Source organism: Equus przewalskii, chromosome 2 (assembly GCF_037783145.1).
Source record: "Equus przewalskii isolate Varuska chromosome 2, EquPr2, whole genome shotgun sequence".
NCBI lineage: Eukaryota > Metazoa > Chordata > Mammalia > Perissodactyla > Equidae > Equus > Equus przewalskii.
In genome coordinates, this window is record NC_091832.1 from 31,374,338 (window position 1) to 31,393,441 (window position 19,104).

Consider the following 19,104-nt stretch of genomic DNA (forward strand, 5'->3'; position numbering starts at 1 on the left):
GAGGAACCACTGTCATCTTTGGAGGGTTATCTAGGAATAGACTCTGACAACTTTGCAGACGTGTTGCAAGGCAGACGCTCAATACAGGGAGCTTGGGCAGGATTCTAAGCTCCCTGCTCTAGATTGGGCATTTGGTCAATCTCTGAATTCTCCAAGCTGAGCATATAAACCAATAGTTATTGAGGCTGGCCCCATGGCCAAGTGGTTAAGTTCGTGCGCTCCACTTCAGTGGCCCAGGGTTTTCCCAGTTTGAATCCTGGGCGTGGACATCGCACTGCTCATCGGGCCATGCTGAGGCAGCGTCCCACATAGCACAACCGGAAGGACCTATAACTAGAATCAACAACTATGTACTGGGGAGCTTTGAGGAAGAAGACGAAACAAACAAAACAAAAAAACCCCAATAGTTTTAATAGTATTAATATTTTGAGGAGGATCCAGATTCCTTTGAGAGCCTAATGAAAGTTTTAGATCCTTTGTTTTTATTGAGTTTTGAGAGTTTTTTATATATTTTGGATACAAGTCCTTTATCAGGTATATGTTTCGCAAATATTTCTCCATCTTTAGCTTGTCTTTTCACTCTTGATAGTGTCTTTCAAAGAACCCAGGTTTTAAAGTTTGATGTCCAGTTTTCTGATAGGATTTTTACCCAAGGTTTCCTTTTCTAAATTTCTGTTGATACCTCTTGAGTCATAAAACTTTAACCTTTGGTTTTTAGGCAAGGGGGGGATGAAGCACGCTTTCAGTCTTGTTTGGTTACAGCTGCTCTATTGGAGTTTGGGTTTAGCCCGGGTAGTACTGCCATTAGACGGGGGCAATGGGGCCACGCCCCTGAGCTGGCTCTCCTCCAGTTGCACCTTTTCCCATGGGGCCAAGGGTAGATGGCCATCCAGAGCTCATACCTCTTTCTCCACTTCTGGATCACAAACTCCAAGTATCTAGGACCTTGGAATTATTTGCCCAAACAGCGCGCTTCCTCCCCAGGTTTGTTTTCTCGAGGGCAAACCAAGCCGCCTATGTGTATCTCTAGGCCTTCAGTTTGGGAGGATGGACAGAGCTGGGACCTGCAGGTTAGGTAGCCAGAGATGTGGACATGAGGGCCCTCCTGGAACAGGACAAAGCTAGAACAGGCTTCCCTTTGTGCTCTTGCTCCAGCCTGGTTCGAGGTATGCTATCAAACACTTCCATGAGTGACTTATGGTCAGGAGTCAGAACCTACAAAGTCCAGATTTCTGAGGTGAGTAATTTGTTGGATGGAGGAGTATGCTATGAATGGAACCAGGGCACACAAAGAGGAGGAGTCTGGGGCAGATATAAAGGTTACAAGTTAAGTCATTTAACAAAAATTTGTTGAGCACCAGCTTATGTACCTCAGATGTGACTGAACAAGATGAAGACTCTGCCCATATTGAACTTACATTCTGATGGGGAGATGGACAATAAACAGACATATATAATGTCCAGTGGTAACAAGTACAATGAAGAAAAATTGAGTAAAAGAAGGGGAGTGAAAGGGGACGGCTATGTTAGAGACAGTGGTCAAGGAAAGCCTCTCTAAAAGGGGGACATTAGAGCAGAGTTCTGAATGAGTTGTCAGGACATCTGGGGGAAAGAGTTCTAAGTACTTAATTTCCTGAAGAGCGACCGTAAGGGGGCTGAGGCAGCGGCTGGCAGACTAGAGGAACCACCACCAGATTGGCATGGCTGGAACTCAGTGAGGAAGGAGGCATATGGTGAGAGAGAAAAACCATCTTCAGAGACGAGTTGTGAGTTGAAGAACCTGTCATACCCAAACATACATTCATATGCCCAGCAGGTAGTTGAAAATGAGTCCAATGCTCAGGACCAAAAGCAGGGCTGCAGATAAAGAAATGGGAACAGCTAGAATGAGGATGGTAGTAGTGAAAACTATGCAAGTGAGTGGGTGGCCCTGATGGAGCATGAGAACAGTGTCAAGGATGGAATCCTGGGGACACCAAAAACGACAGGCAGAGGAGAGGACCTAGAAGGAAGTATTATTGAACCCAGAGAATCAGGAGAGGAGAGTCACAGGGTCAAGAATGTGACACATTTCAAGATGTCCAAAGGGAGCAAAGATGTCTAGTGAGATACTGTAGTTGAAACTCTTTGTACATGAAAAAATTCTACACAAGTATAAGATATTATATTATTATCAATGATAATTAGAGAGCACTTGTCCCCTTCTTCTAATGGATATTTTAACTTAAGGGTAATGAGAATTTAGTTATGTACACATAGTCTACTTATAATCTGTCAACCTTAAAAATAAAACAGCTCTGGGGCCGGCCCCATGACCAAGTGGTTAAGTTCGCATGCTCCACTTGGGTGGCCCAGGGTTTCGCTGGTTCAAATCCTGGCCACGGACATGGCACCGCTCATCAGGCCATGCTCAGGCGGCGTCCTACATGCCACAACTAGAAGGACCCACAACTAAAAATACACAACTATGTACCGGGGGGCTTTGGGGAGAAACGGGAAAAATAAAATATTTAAAAAATAATAAAACAGCTAGTTAGTTTACTAGGAAAAAGTGTTTATTTGGCAATACCTAAAGAATTGCAATTCAGGATATGCATGCTATGGCAGACTATAGGCAAATCCAACAAATGAGGGAGAGAAACATTATTTTACAGGGAAAAAGGAGGAAGTTGGGAGGGGTTGTTTTGAAGGAAAGTCCATTGGAGGAAAGTGAGAGTTTAGGGTGATAGGTTCTCATTGGCTTAGTTACTGGGGTAGCAGATTTCTGCTTGGGATGCAATGTACATTTCTTCCTGTAACTGATGATTCGTCTCTGTTGACTTCTTTCTGTTGGCGTCTATAACTGACTGTCTTCCTGTTAATGACTTCTTTCTGTTGGGGTCTGTAATTGACTATCTTTCCTGTAATTGATCTGGAGTGGTACTGCACAGGAGCTCCCCCTTCTGGCCTGCTGAGTCCATTTCAAATGAGATTTCCTTTTACTAATTTTCACAAATCAATTCTTCCTGTTTTATTGAATTTTCAGAACAAAACATAAGTTATAGTATGGAGGGAGCAGGACTCACAATCCTTGTTGAATCTGATTTGTGTTAAAAGTATATTTAACTTGTATATTTGAACATGGGTAATAATACTTACCTTAGAATTCTACTAGATTTTGGTTAAAAGCTTTTTTTTCTTTTTAGGAAGATTAGCCTTGAGCTAACTGATGCAAATCCTCCTCTTTTTGCTGAGGAAGACTGGCCCTGAGGTAACATCCATGCCCATCTTCCTCTACTTTATATGTGGGACGCCTACGTGGCGTGCCAAGCGGTGCCATGTCCACACCCGGGATCTGAACCAGCGAACCCCGGGCTGCCGAAGCAGAACGTGTGCACTTAACTGCTGCACCACCAGGCCGGCCCCTGGTTAAAAGCTTACAGTAACACTTCCATAAAAGATTTGCAGCGTATAGCTCTTCTGCCTGACTATAGGGAAGCCTTAAAATAATTAGAACTTAATGGACCAGATATTATGTTCAACAAAATCCTAGAATCTCATTTCTGGACTTTAGGAGCAGCTGCTGTTGCTGCCTATGCCTGTCTCTTTAAACGGCTGCAGAGTTCAGTGGCAGTGGGTAGATGCACCAAGGTCCTGCTGGTGAGCGGCCAGGGAATGCCGCTGCAGCCAAGCGAAAGAAGGCTGTGTTAAATTCTTCCATGAGACCAAGTGTCTATCACTCTTAAATTGGATTTAACAATCCTAATTGGACTCAACAGTTGATTCTTGCTTTCTTGAGTTTGACTGAGGGAATGGAAGGTTGGAAAGGAGAGCTTACTCTGTTATCTTTCTTTTCTCACTTCACTTTATCCATAGTCCCTCAACAGAGTCCAAGGAGAACAGAGAACTCATGAAAAAAAAAATTAAGGACAAAAGGAATTTTAAAATCAGAAACTACCAACATCAGGTTTGGAAATATAAAGACTTAAAAAGAGGGCAGTTTAACTTTATTCCTTTGAACTCACCCCTTCTAGCTGTGTAGCATGATGATTAAGAGATTGGTGTTTGGAGTTACGCCAGAGTTTGTCTCAGCTTTGACTCCGGGCCTGAGTTTCTTCATCTGCAAAGGGGAGATGATATCTTTTGGTATTTGTGCCGTATGTTGTTGTGAGCATCCAATAAGATAACCTGGCAAGCACTCAACAAATATTAACTACTATTATGAAGTCCACGTAGTTATAATCTTTATGAGATGTCTTCTTTTCTAACAAACCTGCCCAAAGGACTGTCGCTCCTGAATGTTGAGACCTTGTGAGGCCACAATTTTGTTCTTGGATACTGTCATTTCTCGAAACAAGTTCAAATTGCATTGTAAAGCCAATTTGCAAACCACATAAGGAAAATGTTCTAATTATCTTATACCACAATTTGCTTTGGACTCTTAAATAGTATTTTCTAACTTATTCATAAAATTGACAATGGTGACTTTTTGACTGGTAAAAATATATACCTCTACAAGTGAAGAATCTGCCAACACTGAGACTTTACTTGAAAAGTTGCTTGGTGAAGTAGCTTTGGAGTCACACAGACCTGTGATTGAGTCTTAGTTCAGCTGTGTGACTTTGAGCAAATGTGTTAACCTCTCTGAGCTTTGTTTCCTCCATAAAATGGGATAATATGACTAACCTTGAAAGTTTCATGTAAATATCAGCAATAGCCTAAGTAAAACACTTGACCCACAGTAGGAGCTCAGTAAATGGTAGTGATTTATTGTTTGAAACGTTGTGCCACTAAGATGGAGATATACTTTCTTTCCATATTAAAACAGCTTTGATGAATTTGAGAATTAGAAGGAATTCAACAAGTCAGCTCAAGGATAATCTTCAACAGAAAAATTGCTACAAATATGATGATAAAGCAGGTGTGCATTAAGGTCTTGGGGTCAGTTGACTACAAGCTACTGCAAATCAGCCACATGCACTTTGTTTTTTAAAAGAAGCATAATCCATGGGGCCAGCCTGGTGGCATAGTGGTTAAGTTTGTGTGCTCTGCTTAGGCGGCCCTGGGTTCACTGGTTCGGATCCTGGGCACAGACCTATGCACCGCTCATCAAGCAATGCTGGGGTGGCATCCCACATAGAAGAACTAGAAGGACTTACACCTAGGATATACAACTATGTACTGCGGCTTTGGGGAGGAAAAAAAGAGGAAGATTGGCAACAGATGTTAGCTCAGGGCCAATCTTCCTCACCAAAATAAATAAATAAACAAATAAATAAATAAAATGAAAGAAGCATAATCCTAGGAGGTATGAATAAAAGACAAAGAGCCTTCAGCTCTGGTCAATCTTGATTAGAGCACCACGGCTTTGCAAAGTGCCTTAAAATAATAAAAATGATTAAAGTTTGAGGAAGAAAATAAATAGTTGTATTTGACATTGGGAGAATTCATGGTAGAACTGAAGTTTTCGAGTAAGGCTGAGTGGAGGACTCTTGGCACCTAAATGTTTGTGAGGGTTGGTTGTTGACACCCTTTCCACTAGCATTCCACACATGGTGTTTCTTCATCTTCCTCTCCTCTTTCTTCCATTCTACATTGTTTGTTTATTCCTTCCCCCTGCCTGTGCCTTTGAACTGTGGCTAGCATGGCTTATTCTTGTTAGTGGCAAATGAAGGCATTTTGAAAAGGCTGAATTTATGTAATCTTGTTCGGAGTCAGAAGAATAGACTAAATGTTTCTTTAAGAATCATCTCAGGGACAAGATTAATCTAAGGATGCAGTAAAAAAGTTTGATGATTTAAACATTCTTTGTTACTTCAGGTTGTAAGTAGTAAAAGTCCGAGCTTCAATTTGAATATTCTGGTGCCCTGTAATTGTTTTAAAAAGCAAAGCATGTTCATTCACATACTAGCTCAGACCACAGAGTGGGTCTGTGACAGAAAACGGTTGTGGAATGGCCTGGCTGCACCATTACCTAATCTCAAAAGATTAGAGATGTAGCTGGAGGTCTCCCTAGTAATTCATTTTTACTATGTTTATTTGTATACTTATCCTGCCTTGTCAGCTGGAGGACAGAGATGGTGTTTTATTCATTTTATATTCCCTACTTGTAACAGTGATTTTATTTATTTATTTATTTGCTGGGGAAGATTCACCCAGAGCTAACATCCACTGCCAGTCTCCCTCTTTTTGTATGTGAGCCACCACCACAGCACGGCCACTGACAGATGAGTGGTGTAGGTTGGTGCCCTGGAACCAGCCGAGGATTGCTGAAGTGGAGTGTGCCGAAGTTAACCACTAGGCCACTGGGACTGGCCCTTAACACAGTGATTTGAATGTGGAGGGCATACAATATTTGTAGAATATTGAGTTCACAAACACACACACACAATTTTTTTGGAAATGCAAAGATCAGAAGATCATGCTTTCCAAATTAAGAAAAAGTCAAGAGAGCCAGCCCCATGGCCGAGTGGTTAAGTTCGCATGCTCTGCTTCGGCGGCCCAGGGTTTCACTGGTTTGGATCCTGGGCACGGACATGGCACCGCTCATCAAGCCATGCTGAGGAGGCATCCCACATGCCACAACTAGAAGGACCCACAACTAAAAATATACAACTATGTACTGGGGGAGCTTTGGAGAGAAAAAGGAAAAATAAAATCTTTAAAGAAAAACAAAGAAAAAGTCAAGATACATGGTCTGAAAAGGTGGAATATACTTATGAGCACTATATATGGCTAAATATTTGAAATATTATCTCGGAAAATATTGGGTGACAGAATCACTTTAATTGCAGTGTCCAGCCCAGGAGTTCTTATCCTGTGTTAAATGGAATTCATTGGTCCTTCAACATGGAAGGAAAAAAAAATAACATCTTTATTTTCACTAATATCCAGCTGAAATTTAGCATTTTTTCCCCGCTGTGAATGTAGGCAACAAAGCACACTAGAATTAGCAGTACCTTTCACTCTGTCACCAATAGAAATCAGACAATTTCATATCACATTATGGTTATCATAGATTTCTTGACATATCTTCTCATTCCTTTAAAATTTCAGTGGTTGTTTGATCTGCTACAAGATCTTGACATTTAATGTGTTCGATTACTATATCACAAATTTGTTTTTAAAATATATTTCCGTATTTCAATATAAAGTTTCTTTTGTAGTGCTATGTATTTTATTTAAAAACTTAGACGAGATCGAGCTTTTACCAGACTGTCAAATAATACAAAATCGGTGAAGAACCCTTTAGCTAGAGGCAGGTTTATGTGAAGCTAATAAAGTTTAAGCTTCAAAGCCCCTTTCCCACGCCCTTCCAAGACTGTTCCTAAATTTGTCATTTTATATTATTTTCTTATCGATCCCAGCACTTGTGTAAAGTTTCACACCCCATAATACAAAACTTGGGTCCATTTAGCTCAGTATCGGGCACATAGGTTGTCAATAATTAATTTTTGTTGGTAGGTACTGGGAAATTTAAACGATCCTCGAAGTGTATCTGGAAATTCTGCAGACCTCTTCTCGACCTCCTCCCCTCGGAGAGCGGTGGGGCGTTGGGGGCTGGGGTTGGGGTGGGGGGCTGGCTCTCGGAAAAAAGCTTGGAGGGCTGTGGACGAAGGCGAGGACAGGGAACAAACCCGCGGGGTGGAGGGTGAGAAATCTCCTTTGGGAATAAGCCCTTTTCCCTGCATGGCTCTTTTGGCTTCATAGATACATCTGTCTGCCCAGCTACTTTATGAATGTTAATCAGCTACAAACCCTGTGGAAAAGAGGTCCCTGCTCTGTCATTTGTGGGCGCCGCTGCTCTGGAGCAACGGCCACTTTCGCGATTCCCCTCACGCTCGGAGCGGCCCTAGCGAGGCACGGAAGGCAGCCAGGGAGGCGGGGGTGCAGTTTTCCGATCGTCCCGAAGGGTGATTTTCTACCCGAAATTCTCCAGCAAAACGACGAGCCCAACATCCTTAACTCCGGCTCTACCGCGCAAAAGGCGACCTAGCGGGAGGCCCGACCGCGTGGCGGGGGCGTGGCGGGGCTCACGCCGGCGGCAGCGGCGCGAGGGGGGATCGGGGGCTCTGCGGCGCCGGCGAAGGGGCGGGAGGTCCGCGGCGGAGCAAGGCCGGCGCCGACAGGGGGGCGGGGCTCCGGAGGCGGCCACGCGGCGCGAGGCCTACGTCTTCGGCCTCGCGTCGGCGGCAGACGAGGAGGGAGGAGCCTCGGCCGCCCGGGGCCTGGTGCCCCGCAGCCTCGCCTCTACCCGGGGCTTCACCACAGACCCCTTTGTGTTCCTGCCCCCGCCCCGGAGGCGCCCCAGCCGGCGGCGCTGCGTTCCCCCATTGGCTCAGCCGACGGCCTCATTGATTGGCTCTGGAGTCGTCCGGCGTCGTGCGCCTCTTCTCGCTCCTATTGGTCGCCTGAGCTGCCCCTCAGACCGCCGCGCGACGTGATTGCCCGGCCGCTCTGAGTCCCTGGAAGCAGTTCCGGGAAACCCCGCGTGCTGCCGGGATCGCGTCTCTGTCCATGAGGGGGGGAGGGGGTGGCGCGCGCGCCATTTCTAGTCGTTTTCAAAGCGCCTCGCGCTGATTCTCACGGGCCCGGCCGCCGGCCCCAGCTCTGCCCGGGTGAGTCTCGCGCCGGCCCGTGGGGGAAGGGGCCAGGCGCCCCGATCCGACCCGACTCGGCCCGGCCCGGGCCCGGCGTCTTGTCCCCAGTTTCGTTTTCGCTCCGAGGCCCCGAGGTGGGGGTGGGGACGGGCCGGGGGCGGCTTCGGCCTCGTCCGGCCGTGCGGTTGAGGGCCTAGCCCCGCCGCGGCGCCTCCGCGCCCTCGCTCGGCCTCCCCCGCCCCTCCGACTCCCGGCCCGCCGGGCGCCCTTCCGCGCGGCCTGCCGGGGCTGGCTGTGCTTTTCCCGCCTCCGCCCGCCGCTCCACGCGGCCCGGCCGGCGGCCTGAGGCGCCCGCGGCCCCCCGGCCTCCCCCGCCGGAGCCGCCTCGGTCCGGTCGCAGCCGGCCCAGCCGCGAGTGGGATGTGTGGCTGAGCGGGGCGGGCGGAGGCGGGAGGCGAGTCCGGGTGCCCGAGCCGGGAGGAAACTTTGGTGCGAGCGGGAGGCGGGGGCCGCTCCGCGGAGGCGGCCTCCCCTCTCCCCCCGCGCGCCGCGGGCCGAGATTTGAAGGAAAAAATGACTGCTAGAGGCCACGCACCTTAGGGCCGGCGGCGCCCGAGGTCGCCGGTTCCGAGCATGTCGCCGGCGCGGCGCATCGGAAAGGCGATTCTTGGCCAAAATTGAAAAGTTAAAGCCGAGGGGTTCTTGAGCGGTCCGGTCCTTTCGCGCCACCTGTGCCGACTTTTGCTGTCCTCAAGAGGCCGAGCGTGTGTGTCCTGAGTCAGGGGTAGGATGAGGGCTTGACGCGCCTCGGCCATTAGGTGCCCGTTAGTTTTCATTTCGTGGGCTCTTTGAAGGCCCGTTCTTAATATGGTGCGTCGGCACGAGCGGTCCCGCAAAGGCCAGGGAGGGGCTGGGCCGACTTCCCGAATCTCCCGGCAGCCCTTTGAAAACCTCACTGAAATTTCTACTTTGGGCAGGAAGGCTTAGTATATTTGCTGCATCCAGAAATATGGTTTGGCTGTGTGGCATCGTGTGGAATTGACAACACGAGTTTTAAAACGGTCTCCTAGAACGTAAAAGTCTTTTTTTAAATGAGCACATTGTCTGTGGCTCGAAGAGAGAGGTGTTCCCCCTTGATCTGAAAAGTTTTATTATCTGCAGTCTAATTATTTTACTTTTATTCCCTTAAAAGTTTACAAACTTTTTTTTTTTGAAAATTTCCGCCAGTTTCGGAATTCAGCTGGTAGAGAGCCTTTCCGGTGAAATGGCAGTCATAAATATTTCTGTCTTGTGCTTAATCCACAACTCGTCTTTTTGCTTTACACATACTTGAAAAGAATACCACCTTAACCGATGTTCATTGAACTTTTTAAAAAAAAATTTGCCTTCTTTCTGTGACTGATAGTATTCCCAGGTGCAATGCTGTGAGGGTCTTGTGGTGCTGGGAACTTGTGAGTTCTGATGATCTTACGGTCGTGTTTGGGGTGGCGGAGCGTGGGAAAGCAGAACTCTTACGTTCTCAAAGAGATTTCGGACTTTAGGGTGCATCTTTATAGAAACGGGTTGTATTAATCAGTAACGTGTTCATCTTAGACCGTGACTAGTTTCTTGATCAAAAGTGTGCCAGTTTCGAATGTTTTCGGTTTTGCCAGTTCATCAGAATTTGAGGCTTGCCTTGAGAAGCGTTCATCCACCCAGAGTTGAACCACACAGTCTGCGTCTGTATAGACATCGGTGGGCTATCAAGTCCTAATGTTTTGTGATCATAAGAAGTCATGATGATGTTTATCTCATTTTCAGAATAACCCTTTCTGCATTTTCCTCTCTTCCTACTCTATTACCTCCTACCTCTGGGTCCTCCTCTCTTTTTCATTAACTTCAAAGTACCAGGGACTTTGAAATGAGAAGATGTTGTTTTAAGTCAGAAAACTGCACCTGGTGCATTTGCACAGCGTTTGTTAAGCAATCTGGAAGTGTGGTTATCTTACAGGTTTTAGTGCTTTTTAGGAAACTTGCATTTTCTCTGTAGCTGACTAAGCATCTTGAGTTTCATCAAGAAAAGTACGCTTTTTCTTGAGATCCACCTTCATGTCCTTTATTTCAGTATTTGTTGCAATGTCTTTGTTCTGCTTATCTTCATCACATTATGATTTCACAGACAAATGCACTTTATCTTGAATTCCCTCTTTTGAGGCAGTATAGAGACTGGCTTTGAATGGTTTTATTATTTAATCTCTCCTCAGAGAGGTGGTCCAATTCAGCATTACATACAGGTTGAACATACAGAAAGAATGATTTGGGTAGGTTAATCTGAGCCATCTGACCTAAGTTTACCCTAATTAGGTAATGTGTATTGAAACTATTTGGAAGAAGTTAGTTGTCCATTCTTCATTATGTTTTTGCAGCTTTATTTTATTGATATGAAAAATTCAATATGTATTCATGATTTTTTTTTAAAGAAGCAACTCAATTATAGCTCACTTTTTATTTTGTGTGGACTTAAAACGATTGTTTAGCTTTCATACTTGGTCATTTTTTCTTTTAAATCTGTGAATGGGAATAGCAAATTAATTTTAGAACAAAAATTAATGTCAAGTTGTGGTTTTTTTGTTTTGTTTTAAGTGAGGCAAAGAAAACCCAAACCACCAGCATGTTGAACTAGAGACGTGTTGAACAGGGCATTTATTTTCCATCTATTTTACATTTGAAGCAGAGCTAGGAAAATTTGAAAGTCCTTAAAACCTTGATTAAGTGATCTATGGGTGTTCATTCTGTTTTTAAACCAAACTTTTAAAAACTGTATAAGAATTGAGAGCTGAGGGGCTTTTTAGGATTTTGTGGTGATTTGTTGATATGCTCGTAAGGACACAACAGCTGCTTTTGTTAATCAGTGATTCTATCTTCAGTAAATTCAAGCCTTTATTTAACCTAGTGTACATGAAGTTCCTTAAAGATCTAATGCTTCCATGTACATTTTCTATGGTTTTACAGAATTATTGGAAATTTAGGTCAGATACATCACTAAAGGCATAAGATATTATTTTGACAGACGTTATTAGCAGCATGTATACAAATTAGTTTAGATAAATCATGCATTGTCCTACAAACTAGTTATTTCTGGCTTAATGTAATATAGCTCCTGAATTTTTTCCAGCAGCATAATAAAATGGCTAATCAGGTGAATGGTAATGCGGTACAGTTAAAAGAAGAGGAAGAACCAATGGATACTTCCAGTGTAACTCACACAGAACACTACAAGACACTGATAGAGGCAGGCCTCCCACAGAAGGTGGCAGAAAGACTTGATGAAATATTTCAGACAGGTATAATATGCATTTCTTGTTTCTGACTGGTTATGAAAGTGAGGGCAAACCACTTTGAATTTTATAGATTTTTTTAAGGTTAAATAATACTGTTTCTGATCTATGTAGAGCTGAATGTTTGTTACTTTCCCTTCGAGGGCATATTGGGTTTGATTTTGATATTCTTATTTCATTATTTTGAAGCCTTCTTAGTGTTGAATATGCAGTCTTAGTTGTTTCAGAACAGTACATCAATTTGTCTTAGATTTACCAATGAAAATGTATGTTTGAGCATACTAAATTTTACATTTTTTTCTTAATCTAAATCAGTCATCGTTTTGCTTTTAGTTTTCTACTTTTAGCTTCTTAAAGTGATTGTTAAATCAGCTTAGGTCTGATTAGGTGGCATAATAAGGGGACTAGTTAGACTGTATTGTCTGAAACGATAATAAATGTCACACTCCGTGAGAGTTTGTGGCCTGTCTAGTTTCTGATAGACAGAAATCCACATCTCTCAGTAATTTGAAAGTGTTTGGTTTGTAACAGCTGCTTTTTTTTTTTTAATCCAGAAGTCCCATGGTTAAGGGCGTAAGCAAATTTGAACATCTTAATATGGTTGGTTGTAGGTGGTTTGAAGTTTTAAAGAGGGAGAGAAATATTTACCCTTAGGGAGTGTTGTTCATAAACAAATGTGTCCTCCCCCCTTGGGGCCAGAGATGGAAACTTTATTCCTCTGTGTTTTGTGTGCCTATCCAGATTCTGGGAGAGAGAACTGAATTGTCTCACAAATGTGTGTTAAGTACCGTAGTAACAAATATCTGTTTTTTTGTCCTCTTAAAAAAAGTTTAAACCTGAAAAGCTCAGGATAATTCTAGACCTTAAAATGATTTCTAAAAATGACTCCTGGGTGATGGTCCCATTCGAAAATCAGTCCTCAGGAACTTTCTGTGACATTCTGCCATAGAGAATTGGCAGTGATCTGCTTAGAGATGCTCTCTTGTAGAGTGTTTTGTTATTGATAAGAGGCTGATGGTTTGGGTGTAGGGTTGGATTGACAGAATGGATTGATGGGTGTCCTGAGTTGTGACTTTGGGTGGTGGTATTGAATATTCAAATGAGAAACTCCAATTATTTGGGCTGCTCGTTTTTTGAGCTTTTAAAACAAATTATGGCAACATTATTTTAAAGTAACTTTGCAAGTGGCATTACATTTATTTAAAATATATTTACTGTATGGAATAAAGTTCTTTTGGCTTTTCCAAAATGGAGTCACTTTTGATGTTAGTTCATATGGACTTGGAGTTTTAATCTGCCAAATATTTCCATTTTATATTGGATCAATTCTGAAATGTATTCCTTATATACATAGAAAGAGAAAGATAGCAAACTTAACAGACTTAAGAAAGTATGTGTTAAGCTTAGTAGATGTTCTGTGTGCAAGTTAAATATACTACATATGTAGAATGCAGTGAATATATTTTCTGTATAGTTTACTTGTAAGTCCATAGTAAAGTCCTTAACGCCACAAAAAAATTGTCAGTGTTATGAATGCCACAGCATATTTAAATCTCAGCTTGACACTTCAGAAGTACAAAAAATGCTTTAAAATAGAACTTTCAGAATTGATCAAGCTGCACTTGAATTTGTAGAAGAGTTTAAAATTATGCCTTTCCACATTCTGACTGCAGCAAAGCAGGTGCTCAGATAAAAAAATGCATTTCATTTTATCTTTGGTACTAAAGAGGGAAAGCTACTTTTTGGAGAGTGGAAAGAATTATTTAGTAAAAATTGTTCTCTTATTTTTCCCCCTACCTCTTGTGTGGTTAGCAGCAGCTAAAAGAGTCCTATAATTTGAAGGTTGATCCTTGGGAAGTACAGTATTTTCTTACCATTCTAACATAAACCAGAATTTGTTACATTAATGCTTAATCTGTAGTACAGTGTGTACATCAGATTTAATTTCCAAGACTTAAACCATTTGGGGAGTGGGAAACGGGGTTAGGATTTTTGTGGGGGTTTTTTTGTGGGATATGGAGATTGAAATTCATGTTTATAGGCGTTGACGTTTTATCTATTTTCATATTTGTACTCTTGACCTTTCTTATAGTATTTGGATAGCTGCCTATATACATATAGTTAAATGAAAATGTAGTTTGTTAGTGATAGTATTGAATATAACAATTCTTGATTAAACATTGATAGACAGTTTAGATTATCCCTTTTGTTGCAATAATGTTATCCCTTTTCGATTTAATTTTAGGATTGGTAGCTTATGTCGATCTTGATGAAAGAGCAATTGATGCTCTCAGGGAATTTAATGAAGAAGGAGCTCTGTCTGTACTACAACAATTCAAAGAAAGTGACTTATCACATGTTCAGGTAAGGCCGCTACTCACAAATGTCTCTGAACAACTACTGATCTGAAGTTATTTTACCATTACTTTTTTTCCTGTGGAGCAGTGCTATTTTTTGTTTGTGAGTACCTCTGCTTCTTTAAAAAAGTTAGTTTAAAGAAAAAAAGGTCTGCTTATGGCAAAGAGTTCAGAAATGCAAGTATAAAAGTCTCCCCCGCACTCCTTTGCTTGCAGTGTTACTTGAGAAACTTAAAATCAAAGCCAGAGTTTGCTGGTTGTTGTTATTAGGTTTTTACATGTTTAAATTACTCAGATTTTAAACATTTTTGGGTTATCTAGTTCTGTTTTATTTTCTTGGAGGAAAATAATGTAAGCGGGAGGAATAGTTTTGGAGCATCTGGCAAAGATAGTCTAGATGCATTTAAAAATCAACAAATGGAAGACTGTTGGCCAGCATAGAAGGTAAGCTCCCTGAGGTCTTGGCTGTCTGCTCCAGTCTCTGACACGTAATAACCACTCAGCAAATATTTGTTGAATGAATAAGTGAGTAAATATTCTGTTAAAATTCTGCTCCTCTGAAATTTAAATTTAATTATGTATTTGACCCTTCAACAATTTCTGTGATTCTTTTTCATTAAATTACTTGCCTGTTGTAGAACAAAAGTGCATTTTTATGTGGAGTTATGAAGACCTACAGGCAAAGGGAGAAACAGGGGAGCAAGGTGCAAGAGTCCACAAAGGGACCTGATGAAGCAAAGATCAAGGTAAAACTTGACTTGGATAGGTGCAATGGAATTAAATTTAATGAGATCGAATGCTGCTTTTCATGTTTCCCAGAAACAGTTTTTATAGTTGCACTTCTTTTTCTAAAACTAGCGTTAAGCAGTGAAATAATTTATGGAAAATTACATAGGAAGAATTTGAGGGGTAAAGATTCAATTGTATGTTTGGTGGAAAACCTTAATTCAGACTCTTCCCTCATTCCTTGTTCTTCTCGATATGAATGATATGTATTTATTGATACTTCCAATAATAGTTTTTTGTACTGATCCGGTCATATCTCTTGATTGGGTTTCTTTCCAAGTGCTTCCTTTTCTCTTGGCAAAGAGTTGTTTTTATAACTGCTTTCCTCCTTTTGAATTTTTATTTACCTCAGTTTTTTTATTTGTAAGCTGGAAATAGTAATAGTGCCTATCTTATAGAGTTGCTGTAAGGGTTAAAGGAATTAAGATATGTGAAGCACTTAGAGTAAGGCCTGGAATGTGCCAAGAGCTGTAAAACTATGAGTTGTTGTTACTATTACCATTATTATTACGATAAACTGCTCTGAAAGGTAAATACAGGGCTTTTAGTGGAATACCAGTGAACCTAGTTCCTTCGTTAAATGCACATGGTTATTTTGCTGCAGTGGTCGACTTTCCCATTTGAAGTAGTTATTTAATGTGAAAGTTGTTTGTATAGTTCTATGTTTTAGACAGGGAATATAACTCGTACTTTCTCTCATTTAACTTGTTTATATAGAGCTCCTTTGTACCTTTTTTCGTTATCTGTAAAATAGCATAACCCCATTCTTACACTTTTTCGGATAATTGTGTGAAAATTTTGTTTGACGTAATAGTTGTTTTTTAAAAAAACCTTTCTGCTGTTCATTGAATAGGCCTATGTTATTTTCCTAAAGCTGGCTGCTTGCTCTTGGTAAGATGTGTATTATATATGTAATATGTGTATATTACATATTAAGTATTGTGTAAATATGTAATATACGTGTTATGTGCATATTATACATTACATGTATTCCTATGTTTAAAAGTAGAGCAGCTCTGCTTGAGTCAAAGATAGAAGAACGGAGAGCCTCAAGTGACTCTGGAATCCCAGGGTTCTTCCAAAGACACTTTTGAAAACCACTAAACTTGGTGTCTAAAATCTCTTGTTGCTTTGGCATTGTATAATTTTAAAAACCTTAAAAAATTCTGCCCTTCCCAGGTAGATTGCCTTTCTTCTTTTCCATTGTATCTTCATTCTCTAGGCCTTTCGTGTAGTTACAAACGCTTGAGGGCAAGGATGTTATCTTTTTTTCTATGATTCTTAATACCTAATATTGTGAGGAAGGTTGGTAATCAGAAGACATAAGGTTATTTGGTTTTTGAAACCTGAGTGTACTCATTTGGTAATTGCCGAACATTTTGAGTCTTTGCTGTATGAAAAATGGTCTGGTTCTTATGGAGCTTATGGTATAGCAGGAGTACAAAACAAGTGATCAAACAATATAAAGGTTAAATTATTTGAGTACAATAGAAAGTCAGTATGAAGATGTGAGACATAGTAAATGAGAGAAGCTACATAAAGGAGGTAGGGCTTTTGATGTTTTAAGAATACAGAACATTTTATTTGAAAAGAATCACTGGTGGACATAAGTATGGTATATCAAGGGAACAATAGGGAAAGAAGTCTAATTGAAGTAAAGTAGGATGCAAAATGAGGAGTACTTCAGTAATTAACCATGGATAGGTAGCCTGGGGTCAGCTTATGTCAAATTTTTAATGCTTGCTGCCTTTTTCTGTTCTCATTCATAACAAAGTGGTAGTGTGTGCTTAGGCACTTAATTTGTGTACAACTCTTTCCATTAGATGTATGGAAAGGAACAGTAAAACAAAGTAGGAACAACATATGTGAGAGGTCCCAGTGTGAATTTTGCCGTTTTTTACCTAACTAAAATACATAGGCTAAGACGTTGGGGTACCTTTTGGGAAAGATTAATATACTGGTGTGTGTGTGTGTGAGAGAGAGATTTAATATTTAAGTATAAACAGATGTTTAATTATCTTTAGGCCTTGCTTGAGAGGACTGGTTATACTCTGGATGTAACCACAGGACAGAGGAAGTATGGTGGACCTCCACCAGACAGTGTGTACTCTGGTGTGCAACCTGGAATTGGAACAGAAGTAAGTGTTCTTCAGCTGTTTGCTGAAATCTTTCCAGTTTGTAAATTATTCTGTCTGCTGTTTGATGGTGGAAAATACTTGATTGTTTTCAAAGTGTAGCTATTATTATTTTTTGGATATCCAGCTGTGTTTTGCTGCCATCATAAGCAAGGAGAATCATGTGACTGGTAGATACCCAAATACTTTTTAAAAGGAATGAGGAGTTCTTGGAACTGGTTGCTAAAACCATACAACTAGCAACACACCATTTTAGGTGCTTGGGTTGAGGGTATTAGGGAGAAACAATTGCTTTGTTTTTGTTTTGTGATGTCAGTAATTTGGAACAGTGCTTGTCCTCCCTCCTTGACCCCCCCCATCACATAGAAGGTACTCAGTATTGACTGAGAGGTTTATTGATGGGGGTGGGTTGCACAAGGGAAGGATGTGGAATCAGACAAAAGGTTGGTCTATCCGTGAACAAAGAAGCACTTCCTCCTCCCTCTGTGCCTTCATAAAGGTTTCTTCATATGCCTTTATGCTAACCTGTTCTTCTCCTTTAAATGCAGAAAACTGAGCCAAAATGTAAGCTCTGTTATAGTAGGAACCTTTTCTGATTTCGTGTCTCCACTATCTATATTTAGTGCCTAGCATAATGCCAGGAATATAGTAGGCACACAGTATTTGATGAATGTGTGGTTATGGTTCTTTTCTTGGAATACTAAAATCATGGCCTTGTAACTTAAAATTTAAACTAGATTAAATGATAGTTTGATAGGATTTTCTTTAAAACAAACTGATGGTAGCTTCCTTAGGGAATGATGTCAGTTAAATATTTAAGTGGTTTTATTATGTATCTCCTGCTTATGTTAGAATTCTAAGAAATCTTAAAAGTTTACTCAGGCTCCTGTTTGAGTAACTTTAAAGGAAACAAGAATTCCTTACTCAAACTTATCAATGACACCCTCCTAAAAGCTAAAACTTAACTTTTCAGGTAGCCAAAAGCAAAGATTATCATCTCCAGTTTGTGAATAAACAAAGATGGCACAATTTAGCATTATTTATTTACTTATTTATGTATTTATTTTGAGGAAGATTAACCCTGAGCTAACATCTGCTGCCAATCCTCCTCTTTTTGCTGAGGAAGACTGGCCCTGAGCTAACATCCGTGCCCATCTTCCTCTACTCTACATGTGGGACGCCTGCTACAGCATGACTTGCCAAGCAGTGCCATGTCTGCACCTGGGGTCCGAACGGGCGAACCCCAGGCCACTGAAGCAGAACATGCACACTTAACTGCTGCGCCACCGGGCCAGCCCCAAGCATTATTTTTTAGATATATATCAAAACTAATTCTAGTTATGTTCTTTGTATATAGAATGGAGTTTTCATTAATTGGTCTTTGTTCCCTGAACTTCTTTTAAACGTTATAACAGTTAATATTCTGTTTCTGAATATTTAGCATTATTGAAGGGGGCTCTAAGCCATTTTTATTTTTCATGATACCTGAATCAGCTGTGTATGATTGTTCTGAGTCTCTTAAAAAACTGCTCTAATTTCTTAACGTTATATAATTATTGATTGACTTAGAATTGGAACTCTAGGCCATCTGAGTTCCTTGCGGGAGCAAATGTCATTGAAACATCGTGTACAAGTGAATAATATTTCAGCTTTTTTCACTTTTGTCCTCTCATGTACACCTCTCTCTCCCCACCCCCTGGCCATCCTTTCAAATCTACATCTGTGTTTTATTTACTTTGTAAACAATATGGAAATAGAGTTTAGTTCTCTATTTTGTTTTTAGTGTCAGGATTTTTTTTTTAGTGAATAAAAGCGGAATTGCTTTTTTGCCTTTTCTTTGTTCTCGAGGCAGCCTGCAACACCTCCAAGAGGGGAATACAATTTTTAAAAGTTTATTTATTTATTTATTTATTTAAAGATTGGCACCTGA

At 41.3% G+C, this 19,104-nt stretch overlaps 1 protein-coding gene and 1 long non-coding RNA gene across 4 annotated transcripts in view; one reads left to right on the forward strand and one right to left on the reverse strand.

Annotated features, from left to right (window-relative positions):
* Positions 1-2,533: 2,533 nt before the first annotated feature.
* On the reverse strand, positions 2,534-8,277 carry LOC139080044 (uncharacterized). The gene is made up of 3 exons (XR_011534172.1): positions 7,738-8,277; positions 4,005-4,099; positions 2,534-3,005 (listed from the first exon to the last, which is right to left on the reverse strand). It is a non-coding gene; the product is annotated as an uncharacterized lncRNA (long non-coding RNA).
* Positions 8,133-19,104, forward strand: part of HNRNPR (heterogeneous nuclear ribonucleoprotein R) — a 33,223-nt gene continuing 22,251 nt past the window's right edge. The window contains exons 1-5 of one of the 3 annotated variants that reach the window (XM_070598232.1): positions 8,133-8,597; positions 11,737-11,902; positions 14,142-14,260; positions 14,892-14,999; positions 17,064-17,177. In XM_070598232.1, the coding sequence (XP_070454333.1) occupies positions 11,746-11,902; positions 14,142-14,260; positions 14,892-14,999; positions 17,064-17,177 (498 nt within the window). In that variant the 5' untranslated portion in view covers positions 8,133-8,597; positions 11,737-11,745. Of the gene's footprint in view, positions 8,598-11,733; positions 11,903-14,141; positions 14,261-14,891; positions 15,000-17,063; positions 17,178-19,104 lie in introns of all 3 variants that reach the window. The other 2 variants (XM_070598234.1, XM_070598239.1) reach the window with 2 other exon arrangements.